General features: G+C 39.1%; 2 protein-coding genes across 4 annotated transcripts in view; one reads left to right on the top strand and one right to left on the bottom strand.

Annotated features, from left to right (window-relative positions):
- Nucleotides 1-1,497: 1,497 nt before the first annotated feature.
- On the bottom strand, nucleotides 1,498-14,452 carry ARMT1 (acidic residue methyltransferase 1). 2 transcript variants are annotated; one of them, XM_019735437.2, is made up of 5 exons: nucleotides 14,273-14,452; nucleotides 11,635-11,740; nucleotides 10,990-11,234; nucleotides 6,136-6,301; nucleotides 1,498-3,227 (listed from the first exon to the last, which is right to left on the bottom strand). In XM_019735437.2, exons 1-5 carry the CDS (start codon nucleotides 14,311-14,313, stop codon nucleotides 2,460-2,462), a joined length of 1,326 nt encoding a protein of 441 aa, XP_019590996.2. In that variant the 5' UTR covers nucleotides 14,314-14,452; the 3' UTR covers nucleotides 1,498-2,459. The 2 variants fall into 2 exon arrangements, with proteins under 2 accessions (XP_019590996.2, XP_019590997.2); XM_019735438.2 differs by lacking the exon at nucleotides 14,273-14,452 and adding an exon at nucleotides 13,529-14,262.
- Nucleotides 14,453-14,692: 240 nt separating this feature from the next.
- RMND1 (required for meiotic nuclear division 1 homolog) overlaps nucleotides 14,693-22,760 on the top strand; it is a 37,769-nt gene continuing 29,701 nt past the window's right edge. The window contains exons 1-2 of one of the 2 annotated variants that reach the window (XM_019735436.2): nucleotides 14,693-14,850; nucleotides 20,702-21,213. In XM_019735436.2, coding sequence (XP_019590995.2) covers nucleotides 20,716-21,213 — 498 coding nt within the window. In that variant the 5' untranslated portion in view covers nucleotides 14,693-14,850; nucleotides 20,702-20,715. The remainder of the gene's footprint in view (nucleotides 14,851-20,701; nucleotides 21,214-22,760) is intronic. The other variant, XM_074333709.1, reaches the window with a different exon arrangement.

Here is a 22,760-nt window from a genome sequence, read left to right as displayed (position 1 = left end):
TGCTGCAAATGATACCATCAAGAAAGTGAAAAGATAACCTACAGAATGGAAGAAAACATTTGCAAATTATTTCTGATGCGACTTGCATGCAGAGAATCTAAAAGCCCTTACAGCTCAATAAAAAGATAATCTAATTTTAAATGGGCAAAGGAATTAAAGACATTTCTCCAAAAGATATGCAAATGGCCAATAAGCACATGAAAATATGCTCATTACTCACTAGGGAAATGTAAATCAAAACCACGAGACACCACTTCACACCCAGTAGCATGGCTAGAATCAAAAACAAGGACAGTGACAAAGGCTGACAAGGGTGTGGAGAAATCAGAGCCTCCATACATTGCTGGTGGGAACGTAAAACATTGCAAACACTTTGGAGACGTTTGGCAGTTCCTCAAAACGTTAAACACAACTGCCATATACAATCTAGCACTTTCACTCCTAGGTATATACCCAAGAGAACTGAAACCATACACACAAAACAACTTGGACATGAATGTTCAAAGCATCATTATTCTTAACGGTCAAAAAGCGGAAACAATCCAAATGTCCACCCACTAAGAATGGATAAATACAGTACATCCATATGTAGTATATTGATAAAATGGATAAATAAAAAGAAATGGAGTACTGACACACACTTCCTCTGATGAACCTTAAAAAGAAGCCAGTCACAAAAGATCAAATATTTTATGATTCTATTTATATATGAAATGTCCAAATAGGCAAATCCAGAGACAAAATGTAGATTACCAGTTGCCAAGTCCTGAGAGGGGAATGGAGGATGACTTAATGCGTAGTGATGTAAATGCTCTGAAATTAGATTTTGGTAATGGCTGCATAACCTGTGAATGTACTAAAATAGTGTACACGTTAAACGGATGAATTGCACGTGAGTCATAGTTCCAAAAAGTTGGTTTAAAAAAAATCAGCTGGTGAAACAACAGGCGGGCCCTCCCTCCAGCTAAGCGTTTTTTAAAATGCCACTTTGACTTCCTCTTCCACAGTGCCACCTTTCTTGTTGCTCTCTTTCTTGTAGGAGGGGTGAACTACTTCCTCATACGTCCTCCTTTCATGTTCTTAATAGAACATGGTAAAAAGAGAAAAAATTGCAGTGCTTTGGGAAATGGAATATATTATCCTAGAGCTGACACTGTGGCTGTGAAGTCAATACAAATATACAATTATGTTCTAACTTAGGTCAAGTGTCTACAAGTAATGCGAATATGCTCAGTATTTAAGTAACTTAATATTTAAAACGGGAACACATGTAAAGAAGAGTAAATTCAAAATGTGCAGTTTTATATAAACATTTTACAAAACAAATTTTTTAAACACTTAACGAAGATATATGCCGTAACTTCATATAAGTGACCTAATTTAAGAACTGCTTTAGCAACATCTATTATATGCATTATGAGTTTTTTCATTATATACACCTCATTTTAAATCTTCCTTTCTTGACTTTCTCCCATTGGAAAATAAAACCAATGTGACTTTCAGTACAATTCACTTTATTATTTTAGTGCAAGAAAACATTTCCAGGTTTATTTCCAATTTTAGTTTCAAAACAAATTGACCAGTAACTTACTGTTTTTACTATTTGGTGATCACTAATAAATGAGTAAGAATATTTAAAAAAATTAGTCAACTCATTGGTAGTACTCCAAATTCAATGCATAAGAACCTTTTCTAAAGTACTTTAAACTGAAGAACAATCTAAAAATATGTTCATTTAAAACACTTGTGTTAAAATTACAGAGATCATAAATAGGATGTAAAAGATAATATATTTTTCTTCAAATACCATTTCTTTCATTCTGTTCAGTTTTGTGTTTCCTACCATCCATTCCACAAGTCAATCAAAATACAAATGCATGCAAATAAAACAGGCTATTGAAATGAAATAAAATTTAAGAACAAAATTTGGAATTAACTTGAGGTAAGTTTTACTTTCATGTGTTCAAATATCACAGCTGTAACAATGCCTCTCTTTACAAAGCATATTTAAGATGTATACTTTCACAGAGCCTTTATTTCTAGAGCCCAAAATCAAGTTAAATAAAATTCCATGCTTCCTAGAATATGAAATACCATGCAGCACAGGATTTTAAAATGTGAACTTTAAAAGCAGAATTCACTTATATTTTGCTTTTCTGCCCTATTAAAAATAAGCTCATGAAACCACTTGAAATTATGCATTTAACTTGAAATAAGTTACTAAGGTTGGTTCCAACATAAATGTAAAGATCTGTAATTAGCTGAATCCATCCACCTCCAAAGTAGTGGGGCAAAATGTTCAAAGGAAAAGGCATCCAGAGCGTATGTAACAGCACTGAGAAGCCAAGCTTCCCAGAGCTGACGCAGATCAGTGAAGTGACTAAATTCACACACCGCTTTTCTGCGGCTGAAAATTGCCTGCCCAATCTTTCTACACAAATTAGAGTTCCTAAAGCAAGTCAAAGTGGACCGTCAAACTGAAATATTCCGTATTTCCCAGCGGTCAGCCAGTTGGGCTCAGAAGCTGTGAGCTGTTCGCCTTGCCCGGGCTGCAGACCAACCTGAACCTCAGCTTTTAGTGTTCGGATACTGCAGAGAGGGGCAGGATGGAAACCGGTCAAAGCCTGATGAAAAGGAACAGTAAACTCCCATTTTCTGTCACCTGTTAACTTCCTGTAATTCAAATCGCCCTTGAATAGAATTAAATTTGCCTTTTGTAGTTCAGCATATAAGTCAGGGGCAACCTGAGACATGGCACAGAATTCATGAGGAAGCGTCCAAAATATATGATCATGGTAAACCCATCTGCCCATTTTAATATAGTTCTCCCAGTCAGCCCCACACTTGGACACCCACTTGTGATTAGAATGTTTCACTTGTGTAATTAACCAGTTAAAATCATGTATAGTGGTATCAGAAACAAACCATGGAATAGTTTTTCCATAAAAATGGATCTCAGTAGCCAGTTTAGAAGACAATAAGAAGTCAGCTAGTGTTAAATCGGTAACAAGTTCAAACCCAGAATTATCTAAAACAATATCCACCCTAATAGTAGATGCTTTTTCTTTTGTTTTCTTGCAATGGCTAAGCAACGACCAAAGGTGTTCCATGTCATTCACTAAAATGAAAGGTTTTAGGTCTTCCAGAGAATCTATTATATCGGTCTTCTGAGAACTGCTTTCCCCACCTGATAGAGACAGATCACACTTATTTCCCCACAGTGAAATCTGAAAAAGAAAAAGTACCAAATGTTTACCCATGTTTTGAATAACCAACAAAAACTATAATGTAGGATGTGGGGGGAGGGGTTGCTAAAAGTATTCATAATCATTTCTACAAAACTCTTAAAATGTTCATCAAATTTTGATACTTTGTCTAATAATGCAAAGACTGTTTACATGATGCTGTATAAAAAAGTAAAACAATAAAACTTTTCATTGGTCAGTATGTAATGAACTTTAAACTGGTTTGAATGATTTTAATGACTTATATTTAATCAGAATAAGTTTTTGCATCTTGCAGATATGAGAACGATTTGATGCTGTAAAAAGAAGCTACAATGTTTACTTTATAATCCAGAGTCAAGAGAAAAATTAAAGTTCCTGTTTTCCTCCTAGCAACCCCTGTCCTCCTTAACTGCTCTATTTCTTTTACTATATCCAACCTCTCTGGGATTTAGTTCTCTCAATTGTAAAAATGAAGAAATTGGACAAGGTGATATCTAAATACCCTTCCAATTCTAATAATCTATTGTTCTACTTTAAATTGAAATAATATGCAAGGTTATTTTGCAGGAAATGGTATACAGTCCTAGTTTTTTTTGTTTGTTTTAGCTATAACTAAAATTACGTATTTAAAAGTGCCAGCTCTGGAGTCAGACAGACCTGGGTTCAAATCCCAGCATTTCCAGTTAATGACCTTTGGTAAATCGCATGTGATCTCTAAGACTCAGGTTACACAACTGAAAAACGAGATAATAATAGTACTTACCTCAGAGTTATTGTGAGAATTGACATAATGGGTGTAACTAATGTGCCCAGTAACTGGCATACAGAAGTACTCTATCAATATGAGCCAAAACAAACTCTACTCTTGTGTTTCAAAATAAGAGGAAAATGCGTATTTCAACCAAGAAAATTATTTTAAAAAGAAAGATAAGTGAGTAGATTTTTAAAAAAGAATTAGTCCAAGTCTGATGCAGAAACACAGAATGGTGCAGATGACGGCCCTCGCCAACTAAGGTCAGGGTCTCTGCTGGTTTCCTGTACTTTTCCTTCACACCATCTCCCAGCCTGTGATTAATTCTATACTGAGTTGTGCCCTATTTATCTATATTCCCTCAAGATTGCAAGGTCTATGACAGCAAGGCATTGGTCTGTTTTTCTCACCATCGTACGCCCGGCATCGAGAACAGTGTCTGACAGAGTAGACTCTGAAACATTCGTGTGGACAGTGGCAGAGTCCTAAGGCTTTTAAAAACGGATCAGTATTCTCTGCAAACATAAGCAGCAGCTTCCGGCTCCTCGCAGGAAGCGAACCTGCTGGTCGTCATGAGCACAACCTTGGCCGACTTATTGGGGAACAGAGTGGCAGTTTGGGGTAGCTGGCCAAATTAGACGGCAGAAACTAGGTCAGTAGTTCTCCTTCACATTATACTTATAGGACAAAGAACACATTCAAACGACTATTCCATGAAAGAGTGCGCTAACTAGTGGTAAAGAGTAACCTGCTGACCTCTTTCTTTCCTTAACTCTAAACTAAGCAGAAAGGAAGTTCAGAGAGAGAAAAGATAACTAGGTTTATTTATTAACAATACCCTGACAACTTTTCTTCCAAACTCAAAATAGGCCTGTCCCTTTTCATCACTCAGCTTACTCTGCTTGCCCTAAAAGTTTCACCAGGATTTTGTCACGTCCCACAACCTGTCCGCACATTCTGGAGCCTCTACTTTCACAGTATATCCAGAATCTGATGACACCTAACCCCTACCAGCGTGGTCCACTCACCCTTCATCTGAGTCATTTTAATAACAGATCTCCGGCTTCTACCTTTGCGCCCCTTCAGTCTGTTCTCAAAAGTAATCCTTGAAATAAGTCATTTAATCACTCCTTTGATCCAAACTCTCTAATAGATTCCCATTTCATTTTGGGAATCAAACCCAAGACTTACCTTTCTTACGAGGCCTTCTGTGGCCCTTCCAGACCCTCTTGCCCCTCTCATTTCCTACAGAATCCCCCCTTACCCCCAATCTCCCACACCCAAGGGCCTCAGCAGAGATGCTCCACCACAGATATGCATGTGACCCACTCCTTCTCCTGCTTCTGGTCTTTCCCCAAGTCTCCCACCCTTGCCTGGCAGCCCCACTTAACACTGCAGCCATTCCCTGTTCCCCTTCCCTGCTTAATTTCATAACACTTTCATAACACTGCTCTTCATAACACTTTCTAACAACTCTTTCTGGAAGTGAGGGCTGGGGATACTCCTGTGTAAAACTATACATTTTCAAATAGTTCCGAATCTAGTACTATAAATCTCAGGACATTTTGAATGAGAGTTGAAAACTAAACTTAATATAATATAGATGAAAACATGTCATAAAACCATATTAAACAGGTCGCTGATTGCCGAGTGTTTCCACCTGATGATGACAGCAGCGCCTGTGTTCCAGGCTCCATGCTCAACACTCACAAGAATGAGTCCAGTTTAATCCTTACATCAAATTATGAAGTGTACAATATCATCCGTATTTAACAGATGACAACAGATGAAGCTCAGAGAAATTAAGCAACTTGCCTCAGATCCAACCACAAATAAGTGACAAAGCCGGCATTCATGCCCAAGTCAGGCTGGGCCGCGACTGTCAAGTATTCTCTCAAGAACAACAGAAGCTATGAAGCTACTAAAATCCTGTGCCTCTACAATCACCTCCAGGTGGAGCAGAAGAGATTTCAAAACCCATTTTCGGAGATTAAATGGATTTTTATCTTTTGAATAACGCTATTACTAAAATGATTTAAAAAAAAAGATTATAACTAAAATGACACTGTATATACATGCTTTGTTGTTGAACGTGTACCACTTTATTTTTCAACTGTTTAAAATAAATAAATACACTCAGGAGATTATCACATTTACCTGAAGAAGTTTAAAAAACTCATTTTTTAGCCGATTTTCATCTAGATCTTCAGTCGTTTTCATCAACTCTTGCAGGTGAGTACATAAGGCAATGACAGCTTGCTGTGACTCAAAGAAGTTTTGTTCTTTTGATTCTCTAAATACATCAAAGTCATCGATTGGTGGACTAAGGTATGAGAAAAATATAAGTGAAATATTTATGTAATTCTGTAGCTTTTTAAAAAATATTTGGGTAATTACAGTCTTTAATGAAAGGTAACAATAGCACTCAGTCTCAAAAACTACTAGTAATAGACTAGCTATAACATAGATTGAATTATACAAAAATAATCAAAGTACACAAATCAAATTACACAAAAATAAATTCCCCGAATTCATTTTAATTAATTGTCAAAGTTCCCTAATCATTTATTGGAAGTACTACATAATTAGTGACTATATCCATAATTATTTACCCAGTAGGGTTTTCAGGGCAAAAGGATTAAGAAAAACAAAATTTCAAGATAATTGCTTTGGTTTAACTTTTTTTGGTGTGCTCAATGTGGCAGGGTTTCAAGTAACAAACATGGATGTAAACAGAGTATTTGAATAGTAATCATAAATACAATCAAACACAGGTATTATGGGAACCCAATGACTACTTGAGATAAATCAGACAATACTAATGCAAATTTTATTATAATGACAAATTTTGATCGTTTATGTGTAGTTTTTTTGTTTGTTTGTGTTTTGGCAACTTCTACTCCCAAGTTGACTCTGACCAACGGTGATGTATGTGTCATGGCAATATCTTCATGCTGTCCAATGAGATCTCAAATAATATTGATACTGGCCTAAAGAAAATATAACTGAGAAGGTATAATTACTAACATAATAGCCTTTACAGAATCAAATATAAAAGACATTCAGGACATCTGATCTTCTAAATTAGCTGCTTTTTCCATGGGTTATCCTGAGGGTAAAAATCGTATGACTGAGTTAATGGGACTGATTAAAAAACAAAAACATACCAGCATTTATACATCCAACTGATTGCTGCCTCCTTCCAGTCAGTCACCTTGGGAGCTACACCCTTATTCCAAGGATGCTGCCATTGCTCAAAGTACTTTTGGAATTCCTCTTTTGGAATTTTCTTCAGTACCTGTGGCACATTATCAAACGTCCTTGTCAGTGATAGCGTATCTTCCTCCTTTGGTGTTAATTTCTTTTTGGAAACAGCCAAAAGTCACTCAGAGTCATTTCAGTAGAATGGGGTGTGTAAATCAAATGGAGAAACATTTTTGGTCAAAAATGAGGAGTGACTAAAAAATAATGAGACTAATACTCTTTTTGAGGCTTTAAACTGGCTTTGAAAGAAGTTCCAAAGAATTAAGAGGTGTTTTTAGCAATGGCAGCATTGCTGACATTAATTAGTCTCTCAAGGTGACTTAAAAGGATAAAAATTATTTAGCAGCACAGGTTCAAGTGTAGGGTCAGCAATCTACCGCTTGCAGACCCAATCTGGCCTGCCACTTGTTTTATATGACCTGCAAGCTAAGAATGGTGTTTACATTTTTGAATGGTTGGAAACAATCAAAATAATATTTTGTGACACATGAAATTAAATTTTCAGTATCCATAAATGAAGTTTTATTGGAACACAGCCATGCTCATTCATTTACGGGCCGTCTAGGGCTGCTTTTGCACTACAATGACAGGGCTGAGTACCTTCAACTAAGACCATGTGCCCCCCACACACACAGCCTAAAATATTCACTATCTGGCCCTTTAGAGGAAAAGTTTGCCGACCTTTGTTCTAGTGTTTTATTAACAAATCATTCATTAGTTTAAAGTCACACCTCATATTAAGAATGAGCTTATTTCTTGTATTTAAGAGAGTAAACGCACATAACTATATATGACTTCTGATTTTAAAATATTTGCAATTTTACAATCTACTAACGCTGTATATGTGCATATGCTATAAGCCAGTGGTTCATTCTTAGGTGCACACCCAGCAGAAACAAATACACATGTATGTTCACCAAACACACGTGTTTGAATGTTTGTAGCAGCACTCTTCAGGATAACCCCAAACTGGAAACTACTCAAATATCTACCGACAACAGGCTAGGTAAACAGTGTGATATACTCATAAAATGCAATATTTGTGCAGCAGTAAAAATTATTTACAATTATAATGCAAACAAGATGGATGAATCTCACCAACATAATGCTGAGTGAAAGAAGTCAGACACAAAACTATAGCCCATATAATTTCATTTAAATGAAGTTTTAAAACAGGCAAAACACTGATCAGGACCGCGGTTATCATTGAGACGCAGTGATGGTAGTGATGGGGAAACTGACCTTAAAATGGTTCCCTGCCACGTGGAACTGACCTAAAATGGCGGCCAGAGCGGAGAGAGAGGTCCCTAGCCTAAGCCCCAGCCCACTTCCACATAACCCCCTCCAAGCCACACCCCGAGCCAATCACCAGGTGACACCTGCCCCTTCCCCGACTGAAGGAAGTCCCAATCCATAAAAACCTGCTCAAAACCTTGCTAGGGGCTCAGTCTTTGGGAAGGATCCCGCTGAGCCCACCAGCGTAATAAAGTTGACTCTCCTAACTCTCTGAGTGCCGCTTGGGTTCTTTCCGGTCTTGGATTCTGCAACATTAGTGACTGGAGGAGGACCCAGGGGGTGCTTCCGGGGTCCTCGTAAGAGTCTGCCTCCTGCCCTTGGCACTAGGGACACAAGTTGTTCCAGTAAAGACTGCTGAACACTTAATATACGTGCACTGTCCCGCTGTACATTGCACTTTAGCAAAATCAACATAAACATGCCTTAGAGCTAATGTGTGCTTTGAGATCCTATAAAAATTTTTTTAAATCCTTCTTTGGTCACTTTGGAACTGTCACAGACACAGAAACAAGGAACACTGACAAACTACAGACATCTGAAACTTACTTCTGTGCTAGTTCTGCTGTAGGACAACAGTTCTTTCTTTCCTTTTTTTTAATTAATGTTCATTGGGGTGACGACGGTTAGTAAAGTTACTAGGTTTCAAGTGTACAACTCTGTAATACATCACCTACATATCAGTTCTTTCTTACACTGACCTAAAATCTGAGTTCTGGTACAATATAATACAAAGCCCCAGACCTTCAAATATCTGTCACAGAGATTACCTTAGTAGAGTTCTGTATCCATGACTAACTAATATTCTCGTTCCTGGAACTTAGAGCGAAATTTTGCCTCTACCCCTTTTAATAAGCTGTTCCCATACCAAAGGATATCAACTTAGGCTGGCCAGAATCCCCAAGGTGTGAAAAGAAAAACTGATGCCCAAACCCCAACACAGACAAATTAAACCATAGCATTTCTTTTAATACAATAATTTTGAAATCTGCATGTAAGAAAACAAACAAGCAAACCTCCCCAACTGGGTTCTAAATGTGTGGCCAGGTTTGTGAATTTCTGCCCTAGATGTTTTTTATTCTCTGTATCAGATCCACCTCTAAAATCAAAGTCAGAAACAGCATTCCTTTTCCCTTTCTAACTTCCGAACTCCACCAAACCTTTTCCGGGTGCTACCCAGACTTTCCACAATTCAGCAGCTTTGGCTAGTAGCACAGATAGGTTCCAAAATTATTAATATGAAACTATCACCCAGAATTTCAGACTAACCTTAGTTCCTGACAGACATCCAAATCTACCACTCGGGAAAAGATAGTTGATGAGGGCTCTAATCTAATTTACACAGACTAGGCTCAAATACTCGCTCTCCCGTTTACTAGTCATCAACAAATCATTAACCTCTTTGAACCTCAGTTTCCTCAACTGAAAAATGGAAACCAAAATAATACCCATACTTCTCTGAGTTCCAAGTAACTGGAACATGCCTGGTATTCAGTACATGGGAGCTATACTACAGACTAGTACCAGCTATGGTCTTTTGCTTGGGTGCCTTCTGTGTGCCAGGCAGCGTACTAGATTTTTAATACATAATGTATACTGCTTTTAGAGCAAAAGTCCTAAAACATACTTATTCAGCAAAAACAACAAATTGTGATTTAAAAAAAAATAATTTATAAAGATTAAAAGAGAAAAAGCTAATGAACAGACTCAAATTTATGCACATTTCCCCCAATTTTTTTCCCACTATTAGTGCTGGTTGGATCGATTGCTTTAAATTATCCTATGCTATGTTTAGGAACAGATACCAAAGGATTCTTCTTATTCCGCAAACTTGTATTTTTGTAATCTGAGAGCTAAAAGAATGATCCACATTACATTTCCTTCTGCTCTATAAATCTGTTCTATAGTAGAATTTTTTTTAGGAAAAATTAAATTAGTACAAACTTATAAAAGTTATTCAGAAGATATGTTTAACTTTCAGTCTTTTTTTAATCTACCCATTAAAAGGACTGAAGGTTAAGATAGTGCATAAAACAATGCAGTCATTCACTGTTCTGTTAATTCCTTATACCAAATTAATTGACATATTATCTATTTTAATAAACAAAATCATACGCTACTTTGTCCTATATTGATTTTTTTATATAATTATTTCAAATTAATATTTTTTGCTCAATCAGTACAATTTGTTTTACTCTAGCAGAAAAGTAAGTCTATATAAGAATTTTAAATTAGTTCCTACTTTAGATATTTAATCTTATGTCTGCTCTAGGCAAGTGGATTATAATGGCGAAGAATCTATTAGAGCGATAACATTTGCAGAAATGCCCAACAGTGCTATTAAAATCTGCTGAAGTAAATTCAAGTTTCCACCGGTTTTTATTTTTTAATTTATCATTTTATAATTTCAAACCATAAATTATCTAAGCATTTATTTGGTGGTTATATACTTACCTCTGGATAACTGCTTCATGAATTCTACGATACATGTAGCATTCTACAAACAACCATGGTGAGTAGAACCACCTTGGTTTTCCGTCACTTTCATTTAAAAGACTCTGTTGATATTCTAGGTACTGATTCCATATGTCCGTATCAGCAAACTTCTCAACCAAAGGGATAATTGGCTTATCTGTTTGCGTTTCATTTCGTAATTTAGAAAGAAGAGAAATAGCTTTCTTTTCAGCTTCCATGCCTTTCTGCAGGAATATGAAATATTTACATGTATATGTGAATAATCTATATATAATTTTATATAATTTATACATAAATATATATAGATGAATAATTCCTCTAGGATGACACATTTTTATGTACCTAAACTTGAGAAGGAAAAAAATACTATATTCCAAAATCACATTGTATGTCTTCACAAACTATTATAAACATCGAAGTTTAGAATTCTTATGTTGCAAATCAAAGCACGCACACAGATCTCATATCAACATTATCCTGCCTTATCTATTCTGCCTTTTTTTTTTCAAGTTTCATCTTACAAACTAGAGTCCTTTCATCATCTTCAGGTGGAATGACCTTCATCACAGAGGGAAAACTGCTTACTGTTTCTGTTAAAGAGTTAACAAAAAACACATTTCTTACCTCTCCATGTTTCTCAAAAAATTCACTTTTATGTCGATGTAATGTATCAATAGCCTTGGTTAAGATCTGTGGTATTCTGTCTTTAATTGTAAGATATGCAAACGATCTGGAAAAGATAGTCACGTGCATAGTATATTATTACTTAGTAGCATTAATATTAGGAAATTGGTCATCTTTCAGTTTCTGGATCACCTCACCTAAATTAAAATTCCTTTTCATACAACTATTATAAGGAAAGCCAGCGTTGCCTGGCTGCTATATTAAGATGTAAGAAAATATGAGAACTTCTCTGGTATATTGTTGAAGTTAAGCTGTCTTTGTGCCTCTAATCCCAGATTCTCCCCTGGAGTCTGTTTAATCATTCTTATCTGTCCCATTCTATTCCTTTTATTTTCCTTCATCACAAACTCATTTAACAATGTGATAGGACAGAAAAAGAATTACCCTAAAAATCAAACAGGCTCTCCTCCCAGGTCAGTTACTTACTAAGTGATTTCACCTAGTTAGACAGGTGAATGAGGCAATGGATGTAAAACTGCCTGGAAGACTGACTCTAAGGTGCTGGAGAAACGTAAAGAATGAAAAACATTTATGAATTTGCTTCTTTCTTTTCTCTCTCTTAGCCAATTTTATTCTTTTCAAAAGCTTTTCCTGCTGCCTTGTCTACCTGGCACAATGACTCCTTCCATCCTGTTTTCTCCCCAAACAAAATCAAGGCAAGTTACTACCTCATGCTCCCAACAGCAAAGCAGACTTTCTAGAAGTGTCAGAGAAAGCTGGAGATAAGAAAAACTTGAATATACTCACATAAAAAAAATTAAAGATAGCCTTGATTTTAGACATACAAAACCCAAATTTTACACATCATTTTATCTGTAACTAGTTTTTTCAAATACTTGATTCACTTCTAAAAAGACTTTAGTCAGTGGTGAAATTCTGTGCAGTTTTTAAATAGCAGAACTTAGCTGATCAATGCATTTATATCTTCAGCTCACCAGAGACAAAGTGAAAACGAAGCAAGTTGACACAATTTTGACACTACCTCTCCCCAATCACTTATTCTAACTTTAACTTGGGATCATCACACTTCTAAAAACTCAAAATATCTTATTGCAACTTTTTAAATACTGGACATACCCGAGTATTCCTTTAGGAGGTTTCCTCAAATGATAGCTATAAAACTATAAAGCTAGAAAAACACTGCAAAAACACTTTCTGATTCTGCGGTGCTTTGAATAACCTAAACAGTGATTAGGTTTTAATGTGTAGTAACTACTTTGATCAGAATTTTACTTTAAAAATCACTATTATATTCTTGGAGGAAGAGAAGCAACATTAAATGAATTGACACTTGAATTTTCCAAGGCAGCAGAAACAAAGTCAGTCCTTTGAAGATTCTACTTAATTGGAAAGTATGTATTATTATTTTTCCAGTTGATAAATTTCCTCAGAGGCCTGTGGGAGTGAGGTTCCACTCATGTCAGCACTAAGGTGAGGCGAGTGCCTTCAGCTCAAACTTTAAGTAAGCAAACACTCCCCATATGCCCATGACCCTGAGGACCTACTTAAATCTTGGGCCACTGGTACCCAGTACTTCTCTCTGGCCTCAACCTACCCCCAGTAAGATCACTTTCTTCTAAGCGTCCTTGTGTTTTGCAGTATTTTGGAGTAAGGTCATATCTCAAATATAAATTTGGCCATTCAATTTATATAAATGAATATATAGAGAAAATTCATATAAATTGAATATATAGAGAGCGTGCCAAAAAATGCATCCTTATTTTAAGGAAGGAAAAAACGGTATTGAAATTGTAATATTCAATACATACAGACAAAAGATGAATATACATCATGTGTACACATTTTTTTGGCAGCCCCGGTATATTTTGCTTACCGTGGTCTACAACTTTACGTAGAATCTGTGAAATGACGCCTAGAAACAAAACGCTACAGGCATTTTACAATTTATAGTGGGATTATGAATTAATCTGATCAGCATTTGGAAGAAACACTTCTCTATAGATCTGAGATTCTTAACTATTACAAAGAATTTTAAACCCCCAAAAGTGCGTGTACTAAAACATTATAAAGCCGTGCTCTGCAACACCCTGAAAGGCAGCAGACGGGGTAACAAAGCCTCAAGGCAGTCTGCGGGAGTAAAAAAAAATAAAAATAAAAATACTGAATCACTTTCAAGACAAGTGAACTGCCCAATACAAATTAATATAAACCAATTAAAATGCCTGAGTGAACACTATGGAGAGAGGTGAGGTAAGTGCAGAATTTCTGCTGGGGTTGAAAATCCGTTCCCGTGCAGTCAGGGAAGGGGCCACGAATCACCGCCAAGGAAGATGCTGCGGAGCAGATCCGAGTCTGGAGCCGGGAGAGCGGCCACAGCGAGCGGACTCAGGCCGCGGGGCCGCCTCGCCCCCCGCCTCCACGCGAGCTGGCGGCACCGAGCAAGCGCCCCCGGGGAAGCGGTGCCCTGCGGCGGGACTGAACTCACAACCGCCGGGGAGCGGGCGCCCTCAAGCCCGCCGCGGCTTTCCCGCTCGTCTCCCCGGCGAGGCCCGGCTTTCCGCAAAAGTGGAGAGGAGGAAAACTAGCGGAGGGACTGGGCGAGGAAAGCGACACGCACCCTACATCCCGGCCCGAGAGAAATGCCGGAGGCCCCGCCATCGCTTTCCGCGTTCTCCGCGCCAACGCTTGGATCTCACGCGCCGCAGGAAGAGAGGCGGCGCCGGCGCGGAGGAGGAGCTGTGAAAGGGAGAGAAGTGGGTTTAAAAAAATGCTTTTGAATAAAAAAAACTTTATTTGTTACCCGCAGAAGGGACAAACAATGGCCGGCTCGAAGACACGGAGATCTTCCGGGGAGGAAGGCGGGGACAGCAGGGGGCGGGGGGTGGCAACGAGAGAAGCGGAATAAGGAAGCGAGCGGAAGGCGGAAGGAGGGACCGGGAGGTCCCAGAGCCCAGGGAGCGGAAAAGGTCGCAGCGATGAGGGTCACGTGGTGGGGTAGTCACGTGAACAGGGAGGCTCGCACGCCCCAGGCCTAGAGTTCTGTGCGCCTGCGCAGTGCCGGGCGCTGGGAGGGGCGCAAGTGCAGTGACGGGCTGGCTGCGGGAAGCGGGAGGGTACGGCTGCGACTGTGTTCCCTGCAGCCAGGCGGCGGAAGCCTGCGTTCTTGGCGCGTGCCTCTTCTCTTCCTGCGGAGAGGTTAGTGCATTGCCTTTCCCTAGCAGCTTGTGTGGTCCTGCACAGCGGTCCCCCGCCTTTGCTCCCGGCCGCCGCGGACCTCTGGCGTCACAGGCTTCACCGGTACCGCTATGGACCCCTGCCTCTAACTGATCTGTGGTCTGTTTAGCTGGGAGTAAAAAAACACTCAATCCACAAACACTTACTGAACCTTTTTTTGAGCCAGTGTATAGCGGTAACTGCAAAGATAAATAAAATAACTTTAAGCTTTAGGAATTGGAAGGTATGCTCCCAAAGATTAACGCTACTTATCCACTGAATCGTTGCCCATTTCATACCATTTTCTTATAGAAGATGTGCCCAAGAACTTGGTAGCTACTTTGCATTTTATTCAAAAAATGTAAGTTGAATACCTACTGTGCTGGGCACTGTGGCCACAGGAGACACAGCATGAACAAAAGACAAATCTCAGCCTTCAGGATTACATTCTACAGGGGAGAGACACATCTATCGGTTCCTTTTCTGTTTGTTTTTTTTTTTTTTGCGTTAGCATTGTCACAGTTTAATATATACAGAGGGTGCCAAAAATATATACACACATTTTAAGAGGAAAAAAACTATTAAAATTATAATATATACCAATAACAAAAGATGAATACAAGTCATGTGTATACATTTTTTTGGCATCCCCAGTATTTTGCTGATTTACCATGTTAATTGTCATACCAATATGATGGAAGGGTCAAATATAGGGCTTGTATCTATTTTATTTTCCTGTATTTTCAGCAAGTAGAGTGTCTACCACATAAGAACTCAATTCATATTTGTTGTATGAATTAATAAATTAAAAATAGAAGTTATGCAAGTGATGTTAAATGCAGTGGGGAAGTATGAAGGGGAGGAGGAGAGTGGGTGCTGGTCGTGTATTTTCATTGAAGTGGCTGGGAAAGACTTCACTGGGTAGGAGACGTTGGAGCAAAGGTCTGAAGGTGAGGGAATGAGGCTTGCAGATACCTGGGAGGAGAGCGTAAGGAACAGTAAGTGCAAAGATCCAGAGGTCAGAGCAACTGGAGCAAAATGAGCAAGGGAAGGAACTGTAGGAGATGTTAGAGTGGTGATAAAGGGCCAGAGAATGCAGGGCCACACATGCCATTTTTAAGATCTTTGGCTTTTATTTCAAGTGAAATAAGGCCATTTCAAATTGTGTACAAAGGAAAGAAGTGATCCGACTTAAGTTTTCAAAGGATCACGTTGGTTGCTGTGTTGAGAAGAATCTGTAGGAGGCAGTGCACAGAAGCAGGGAGAGTAAATAGGGGCTATTACAGTACGTTGGGGAAAGATAGCAACTTGGACCAGGGTGGTAGCAGTGTTGGTGGTGAGAACTCATCCGAAGAAAGCTAATGGGATTTGCTGACAGATTGGGTGTGGAGAATGAAGAGTCAAGGTGGACTCCAGGTTTTTGGCTTTAGCAAAGATAAGGACATAATTGCTATTTCATGAATGGGGGAGACCATGGGAAGAGTAGGATTTGTAGAAAGAGCTCAGGAGCTGAGTTTTTGAGCGAATGAGAGTGGTTTTGAGATAAATATTTGACATTCATTAACGTGTAGATGGTATCCAAATCCAGGAGGTTAGGTGAGACCACCAAGAGCTGAAAATAGAGAAGTGGCCCAAATCCTGAGCCTTGGCTCATTGCATTCTTGAGGGGAGGAGAAACCAACGACAGAGTCTGAAGGTGCAACCAGTATGGTAAATGAGTGGCCAGTGTGGTCTCATAGAAGCCAAAGGAAGAAGGTGCTTCCAGGAGGGTGGGGTGATCAACGGTCAGATGTTGCTGATAAGTCAGGTAAAACGAAGACTGAGAAGTGACCACTGGACTTAGAAATGTGGAGTTCGTCAGTGGCCTTGACATGTGGGTTTTGGTAAAGTGCTAGGGATGAAAGCCTGATCAGAGCAGGTTTGAGAAAAATCAGAGAAGTGGCATTGGAGACAGTAAGTAAAAGTCCTCTAAATGGAAGGGAGCTCAGAGAAAAGGTGTAATATATATGGTAGGGAAGATGAAGTCAGAACAGCTGTTTTTACGAGATGGGAGAAATTAAAGCATAGTTGTATGCTAATAGGAATTTTCCAGTTGTAATGCAGGATGTCATGCAGGGTCTCTGGTTCCGCTACCCGCATAAGAACACAGGACATGGTGAGGCCAAAAAGGAACACCCACAGAGCCACAGGTAGGGGAATCATACCACTATATTCTTGCTGGCAGCTGGGTTGGAGACACAGGAAGCAGGAGCCACACGATCCGCAACCTGCCGTCCACTTCTCTCTGCCAACCCACCTCACTTGCTAACTGCAATCTGCACTTGCTAGCTCAGCCACCCATTTTCTGCTAGCGTAGCCACAGAAGTTATATTAGTGGCCAATGGCTCACTGGTTACAGCTGATGGCCACCCAATCACAGTTGATGGCCATTTACTACCCGAGTGAGCACCTTTCCACAAGAAGGTGAGAGCCTGGAAACTGCACTCTGGCTCTGTCCCCACACCAGTAAAGAGGGAAAAACAAATAGCATGGAAGAAGGAGGGGAGAAGAGCTTAATCATCCTTTCCGGAGGCAGGAAGGGATGACATTTAGTGTGCAGATGGAGGACCTGGTTCTGGATGGAGCCAGGGGCAACCCACCTTGTGGCGGCAGAAGGGAAAACAAAGTATATGGGCACAGAAGCAATAAATAAGTGGGCAGGTGGTTTATGGCAGAGAACTTGTGGAAGTTCTCTGACTGCTTTGCGAACCCAAAAGGAAAGAAGGTCATTATTGAGAGTGAAAATGGAAGAGGAGGCATTGAAGGTCTGAGGAGAGAGAGGAAAGTAGAGGATGGTAGGAAACATAGTCAACATTGGTGAGCAGCATGAAAGGCCCACCTGAAGTGAGTGGTCATGATTTTAAAGTAAGACCAGGTGGGATGGTTGGTTGTTTGTCTCCAGCTACGTTCAGCTGCGGGACTATAGGCACAAAGGAGGTGAGTTATGTTTAATTCCGATTGAGGTTATGTCATGTGGATATGTGGAAGAGAGAGGGTGCAAAGGATTTGAGGTGTGTGGGAGAGAGAGGTTACAATGGTTGACCAGAGTATAAACTGGGTGTGGAGGAAGTGAAGTGGGGACCGAGGGAAAGGTGATTGGATTGTTGAACTGGAGGTCCTGTTGGATTTGAAGAATTGCTGGGATTGGGTGATAGAAGAAGTGAACTTGAAAGGTCGTATCTGGAGAGGAGGGTGTTTGAGATGGAGACTGTGAGGTTGCAGTACTGGTAATGACAAGGTCTAAAGCAGCGCTGTCCAGTAGAAGTACAACGCAAGCCGCCTATGGAACAGGTTTTCTAGAAGCTTTCAAAGTGAAAATAAATGGATGAAATTAATTTTCATTTACTTTATCCCAATATGTCTAAAAACATTTCAACAAATAACCAATGTAAAAATCATTGAGATAGTTTACTTTTTCGTATTTAGTATAAAATACAACATACAAGAAAAAGGTTTTCTTATTTTATTGAACCACATTTCAAGTGCTCAATAGCCACACGTGCCTCGTGGCTACATACAGCTCGGAGCACATGAGCCTGGGAGTGAGGGGCTGAGGAAGGATGGAGGGCAAGCTACGTCAGGGAACTTGGGGGCCAGTGGAAGACTCATGCCCTCCACTGATCTGCATGGGTTTAGAAACCATCGAGAATTGCAACAAGGATAACAGGGAGCATGTGAATTCAGTGCTACAACGTTACATAAAGTTGTTAGGGGAATTGAAAATTGAGTGTACTTGTTATCCGTCAATTTGTGTACAATTAAAATTTCACTTTCCTGAGATGTGTTCAAGTTTTTCACAAAGCCTAAGTATCTTTTTTTGTGTTGGACCTCTTAAATGCTACACATCTGTCTTTCTGAGCAAGGATAGAAAACACACTTCTTGTTTGTCCTGTAGCTTTTACTTTCCTTGTCCTGTCCTGTCACTTTTAACTTTCTCTGCCCTGGGACTTCACGCAGCCTCGGTCTGAAGGCCGTCTTTAGAGTTTGGAGGTAAGAATTTCCTAGGAGAGGATGAAAGAATCCAGGTCTGGGTATACAGAGTTCTATGATTTTGTTATAAGATTCTTCAAAACCCAATGGTTCAACTGGCAGGGGATAGTACTGAGTAAAGGTAAACTGTAATAACTCATTGGACTAGTAGACCTAAACACGGAATTGCAACTTCTGGAGATATTTTGACAGCTGCAGGTTCTGCCTCGTAGCTACTGCTGTCGCTCATCCTCTTCCTTCTGAAGGGAGGTGATACAGTGCGGTGGTTGCCCGTGTTGTCTTCGGCATTGAAAAAGCCTGGATCTTACTTACATCTCTGCATCTCTAAGCCTCAGTTTCCTGACCTGTAAAATGCCTCCTAGGATTATTGTGAGGTGACGCAGAGCTCTTGGTGGGTAGAAAGTTCTCAGTCAGCAGTATCTCGGTCTCTCTCATCTCCTCATCTATATCGTAACCAAAGACAAGTTTCTTAACCATACATTTGACCATGGGAGTCTTGCATTGGAAAGTTCTGGCCTCCCCTGCCTGTGGATCACTTACGATCTAGCTACTGGCTCCTTTTCAGTTCTGAGCTCTTAGGCAACTTACTCCTGCTCCTCCTAAAGTTGCACCTTGTTTGTCAGATAAATAATACTGTGTACCTGGGGTGTTTGACTTGCTGATCCCTCTGCCCCTGCCCTTTTGAGACCCAGTTCAAATGTCACCTCTGTGAATATGTCCCATCCACCCCCCTGCCCCCAGATGCTCCCTTCCCTGGGCCCAACAACAATTTGTACATACCTCTGATTTAGTACTTAATCACATTTTTCTGTCTGTTTTCCCTGCTAGAACTGTGAATGCAGAGATCATTAACTCATGCCTGTATCCCCAGCTCCTAACATGTTATTTTCTTAAAAGAATTATTGTCATTAATTGCCTATGACAGGCTTCCTTTTAAAGAACAAATATACTATAAATAAAGGAGGCAATTACTTACATACATGATGTGTTTCTTTTGTCTGGAGTGTGTGTGTATCTATGATATCCCACACCCCATCGGCCATGCCGACCCTCAACCTGAAAAGCACCTTCCCCTTTAAGTAGCAGCTTAAATCTTTCTGGGAGCTTTTCCTGACTCCTCATGTAGAATTACGCAAGCTCCTCATGTGTTTCCTTGTACGATCTTGGTAGGGCTTAGTACCTTTTCCGCTGAGTTACAGTGAGCAGTTGAAAATGCCTGTCTGCCCCAGGAGCCCATGGGCGCCTTGATGGCAGGGCACCCTGTCCTTTCATGGGAGTGTCCCTGGCCCTAGCTTATTGTAAAGGATGAATACATTTTGAAGAATTTATAAGTACAGATTTTTTAAATAGATGGTATGCTAAGGAAGTAAATGAAGAGATCCCATCGCTCTATTTTTCTTTTTTAAGGTCCTTGTCGTGTCAATAGCTTTATAATGTTGTGACATTCCAGAAAGAAAGACAAAGGTTGACTAAGGAAAAGTGGTGGAAATACTTGTATTTACTTTTTTTTAACTTTTTTTTTTTACTAGACTTAGGTTAAGATGTATCTGTTTTGTAAACTTGTTACAGAAATATGTGTATTTAATGGGATTTATAGATGATGTAATACAGAATTTTACACCTGAAATCTATGTAATTTTACTAACAATTGTCATGCCAATAAATTAAAAATAAAAAATAAATAAAAATAAATAAATGAATAAAAAACATTATCCTAGAAATATGTGTATTACCTAGGAAAACATATACATATATATAAACACATTTTTAAAAAACCTTGAACTTTGAATTTTTTTTCTTTTAGCTTGGGATGTGGTGATGTCAGCCAGACTTCTCAGAGCCCTGGCCGGATCTCACTGTGTTTTATCAAAAGCATGTCACGGCCAAAAATTCGTTCATCAAACAGTAAAGCCACTTAAGGAGAGTACAACACGTGGCACCCAGACAAGAGACCCAAACTTGGATTTGTTCTTTCCTGGTACATCAGTTGGCGGTTTGAATAAGCCCCAGATTCTGGAAATGAACCAGAACCCATCAAATACAAGCATATTCTATACAATAAACACTGCGTATTGCCAAGATGAAAAAGCATGTCTTCCAACCCGGAAGTCTTTGGGTACTCACCGGAAAGTGACTCACAAACCAAATCTATTAGGTTCTAAGTGGTTTATAAAAATATTAGAGAGGCACTACTCATCCACATCACCAGAAACGTTTGTTTCTAAACAAGACTTTCCACAGATCAAGAGATCACTAAAAGCCTCGAGGACCAGGCAGCCATCCAGGACCAACCTTCCCGTTCTGTCTGTGAATGAGGTAAAAACGTGTGGTGGTGGCGCTTCTGTTTCACAATAATCTCTCTCTTGAGTGCACTGCAGCATAGCCTTACTGCGAGTGGACGAGAACTGGTGACCAGCGAAGCATTTTTTCCAAGATCTTTGAAGCCTATTAGTAAAACTTGTTATAGTAACAGGGAATCAAAATCTTAATTTTGAGAATTAGTGATACAGATAAAGACAAAATATAGGCTATTAAATGTAAAAATGACAGTTTGTGAAAGGGTTTGTTATTGGTCTTCTTTGAAAACGAAGGCTACTATGTAGTCTAGCAATGGTACTGTAAAAACACCTATTAAAAAAAAACTAGAAATTCTTTTACTAAATTAAAAAATAATTTTTCGTTATCTGCAGACAGGTGAGCATGGTGACTGCATGGCATGAGGTAGTGAAATGACAGGGCATGGTGGGATCAAAAGGCAGCGAGGAGGTTTTGCTTTTCTATCCTTTGAAGGTTGAAGGGGGTATTTTTATTCACTATTAAAAGGTTTGTGGGAATATCTCAGCTATCATCACCTTTCCCTTCTGTATGATAAATATTTAGGGTCGGGGTCAAATTATTTGTTACCTTCGTATCTTGCATAATAATACCTAGAACTGTGCCTTATACTTAATAAATGTTTATTAAGTTAGAAGGGATGGAAAAGAAGCAAAGGGATTTATGTCTGTAGTTTAAAAGTAGGAATATAGAATATTTAAAACTTGATCAGGCCTTGATCAATATTTAAAACTTGATAGATCATATTTAAAACTTGATCTATAAGAAAACAGAAAATGTGCCTTTCTGAAAGAAAATCTGGATTCCAAGGAATAGACCCTGAGCATATTTCATTTGGTTGTGTGCTTCCCCACCCCACCCCCCCACTGTGTAGCTGACCTTTGAAAAGGTGTACAGACCTTCACCAGTCATCCTCAGGTTATGAAGTTAGGAGTTGATTGATGATTTTTATTTTGGATTCTAGTTTTGTCTGAATTCTTGTATGGTTTCTCTGAACCCAGATATGAAGGATGAAAGAGTTTCACATGTACTGCTCTCAGTTTCTTCTTCCTAGCACCTGACTTTTGATTATATTGTTTAGCTTTGTGATAGTCCGGGAAATTCAGAATCTAAGTGACAGAAATGAAATTAAGTACAAAAACCTAAATTCATGGCAGATACAAAAAAGAAGATCAACTCCTTTTTTTTTCTTTTGTTATATCTAGCAGGACAGATTATAATCAGGTTTCTTATGAAGATGCGGATAAGGTCAGAGATGTCACTTTTTTGTAGTTGTCGGTTGTAAACTATTAAAGAGGCATTATTTCTCTGGGCTTTCATTAGACATTGAAGCAATTTTCCTAAACTCCACTTTTTATTTCTGTAGGATTTTCTTTTCTGCTTCCAGGAAAGGATTTGAAGTAGATTTTCAAAATTTAACATAGTTTCAAATGAGATGATAAAAGCATTACATTTACAATAGAGCAAACAATTGACATAAACAGAGAAATAAATGTTACCAAGTACCTGGTATGAATTATTCATTTAGC

The sequence above is a fragment of the Rhinolophus sinicus genome, linkage group LG05 (genome assembly GCF_036562045.2).
Source record: "Rhinolophus sinicus isolate RSC01 linkage group LG05, ASM3656204v1, whole genome shotgun sequence".
In the NCBI taxonomy this organism is placed as follows: Eukaryota; Metazoa; Chordata; class Mammalia; order Chiroptera; family Rhinolophidae; genus Rhinolophus; species Rhinolophus sinicus.
The sequence above is the reverse complement of the archived record's forward strand: the minus strand, read 5'-3'. Positions and strand labels throughout refer to the sequence as shown.

Coding starts and splice junctions, on each gene's coding strand:
- ARMT1 (XM_019735437.2), bottom strand. CDS start 14,313: ATGGCGGGGCCTCCGGCATTTCTCTCGGGCCGGGATGTAGG. Junction 11,741..14,272: donor CTCTCGGGCCGGGATGTAGG/GTGCGTGTCGCT, acceptor TATCTTTTCCAG/ATCGTTTGCATATCTTACAA. Junction 3,228..6,135: donor AGTTTTTTAAACTTCTTCAG/GTAAATGTGATA, acceptor TTTCTTTTTCAG/ATTTCACTGTGGGGAAATAA.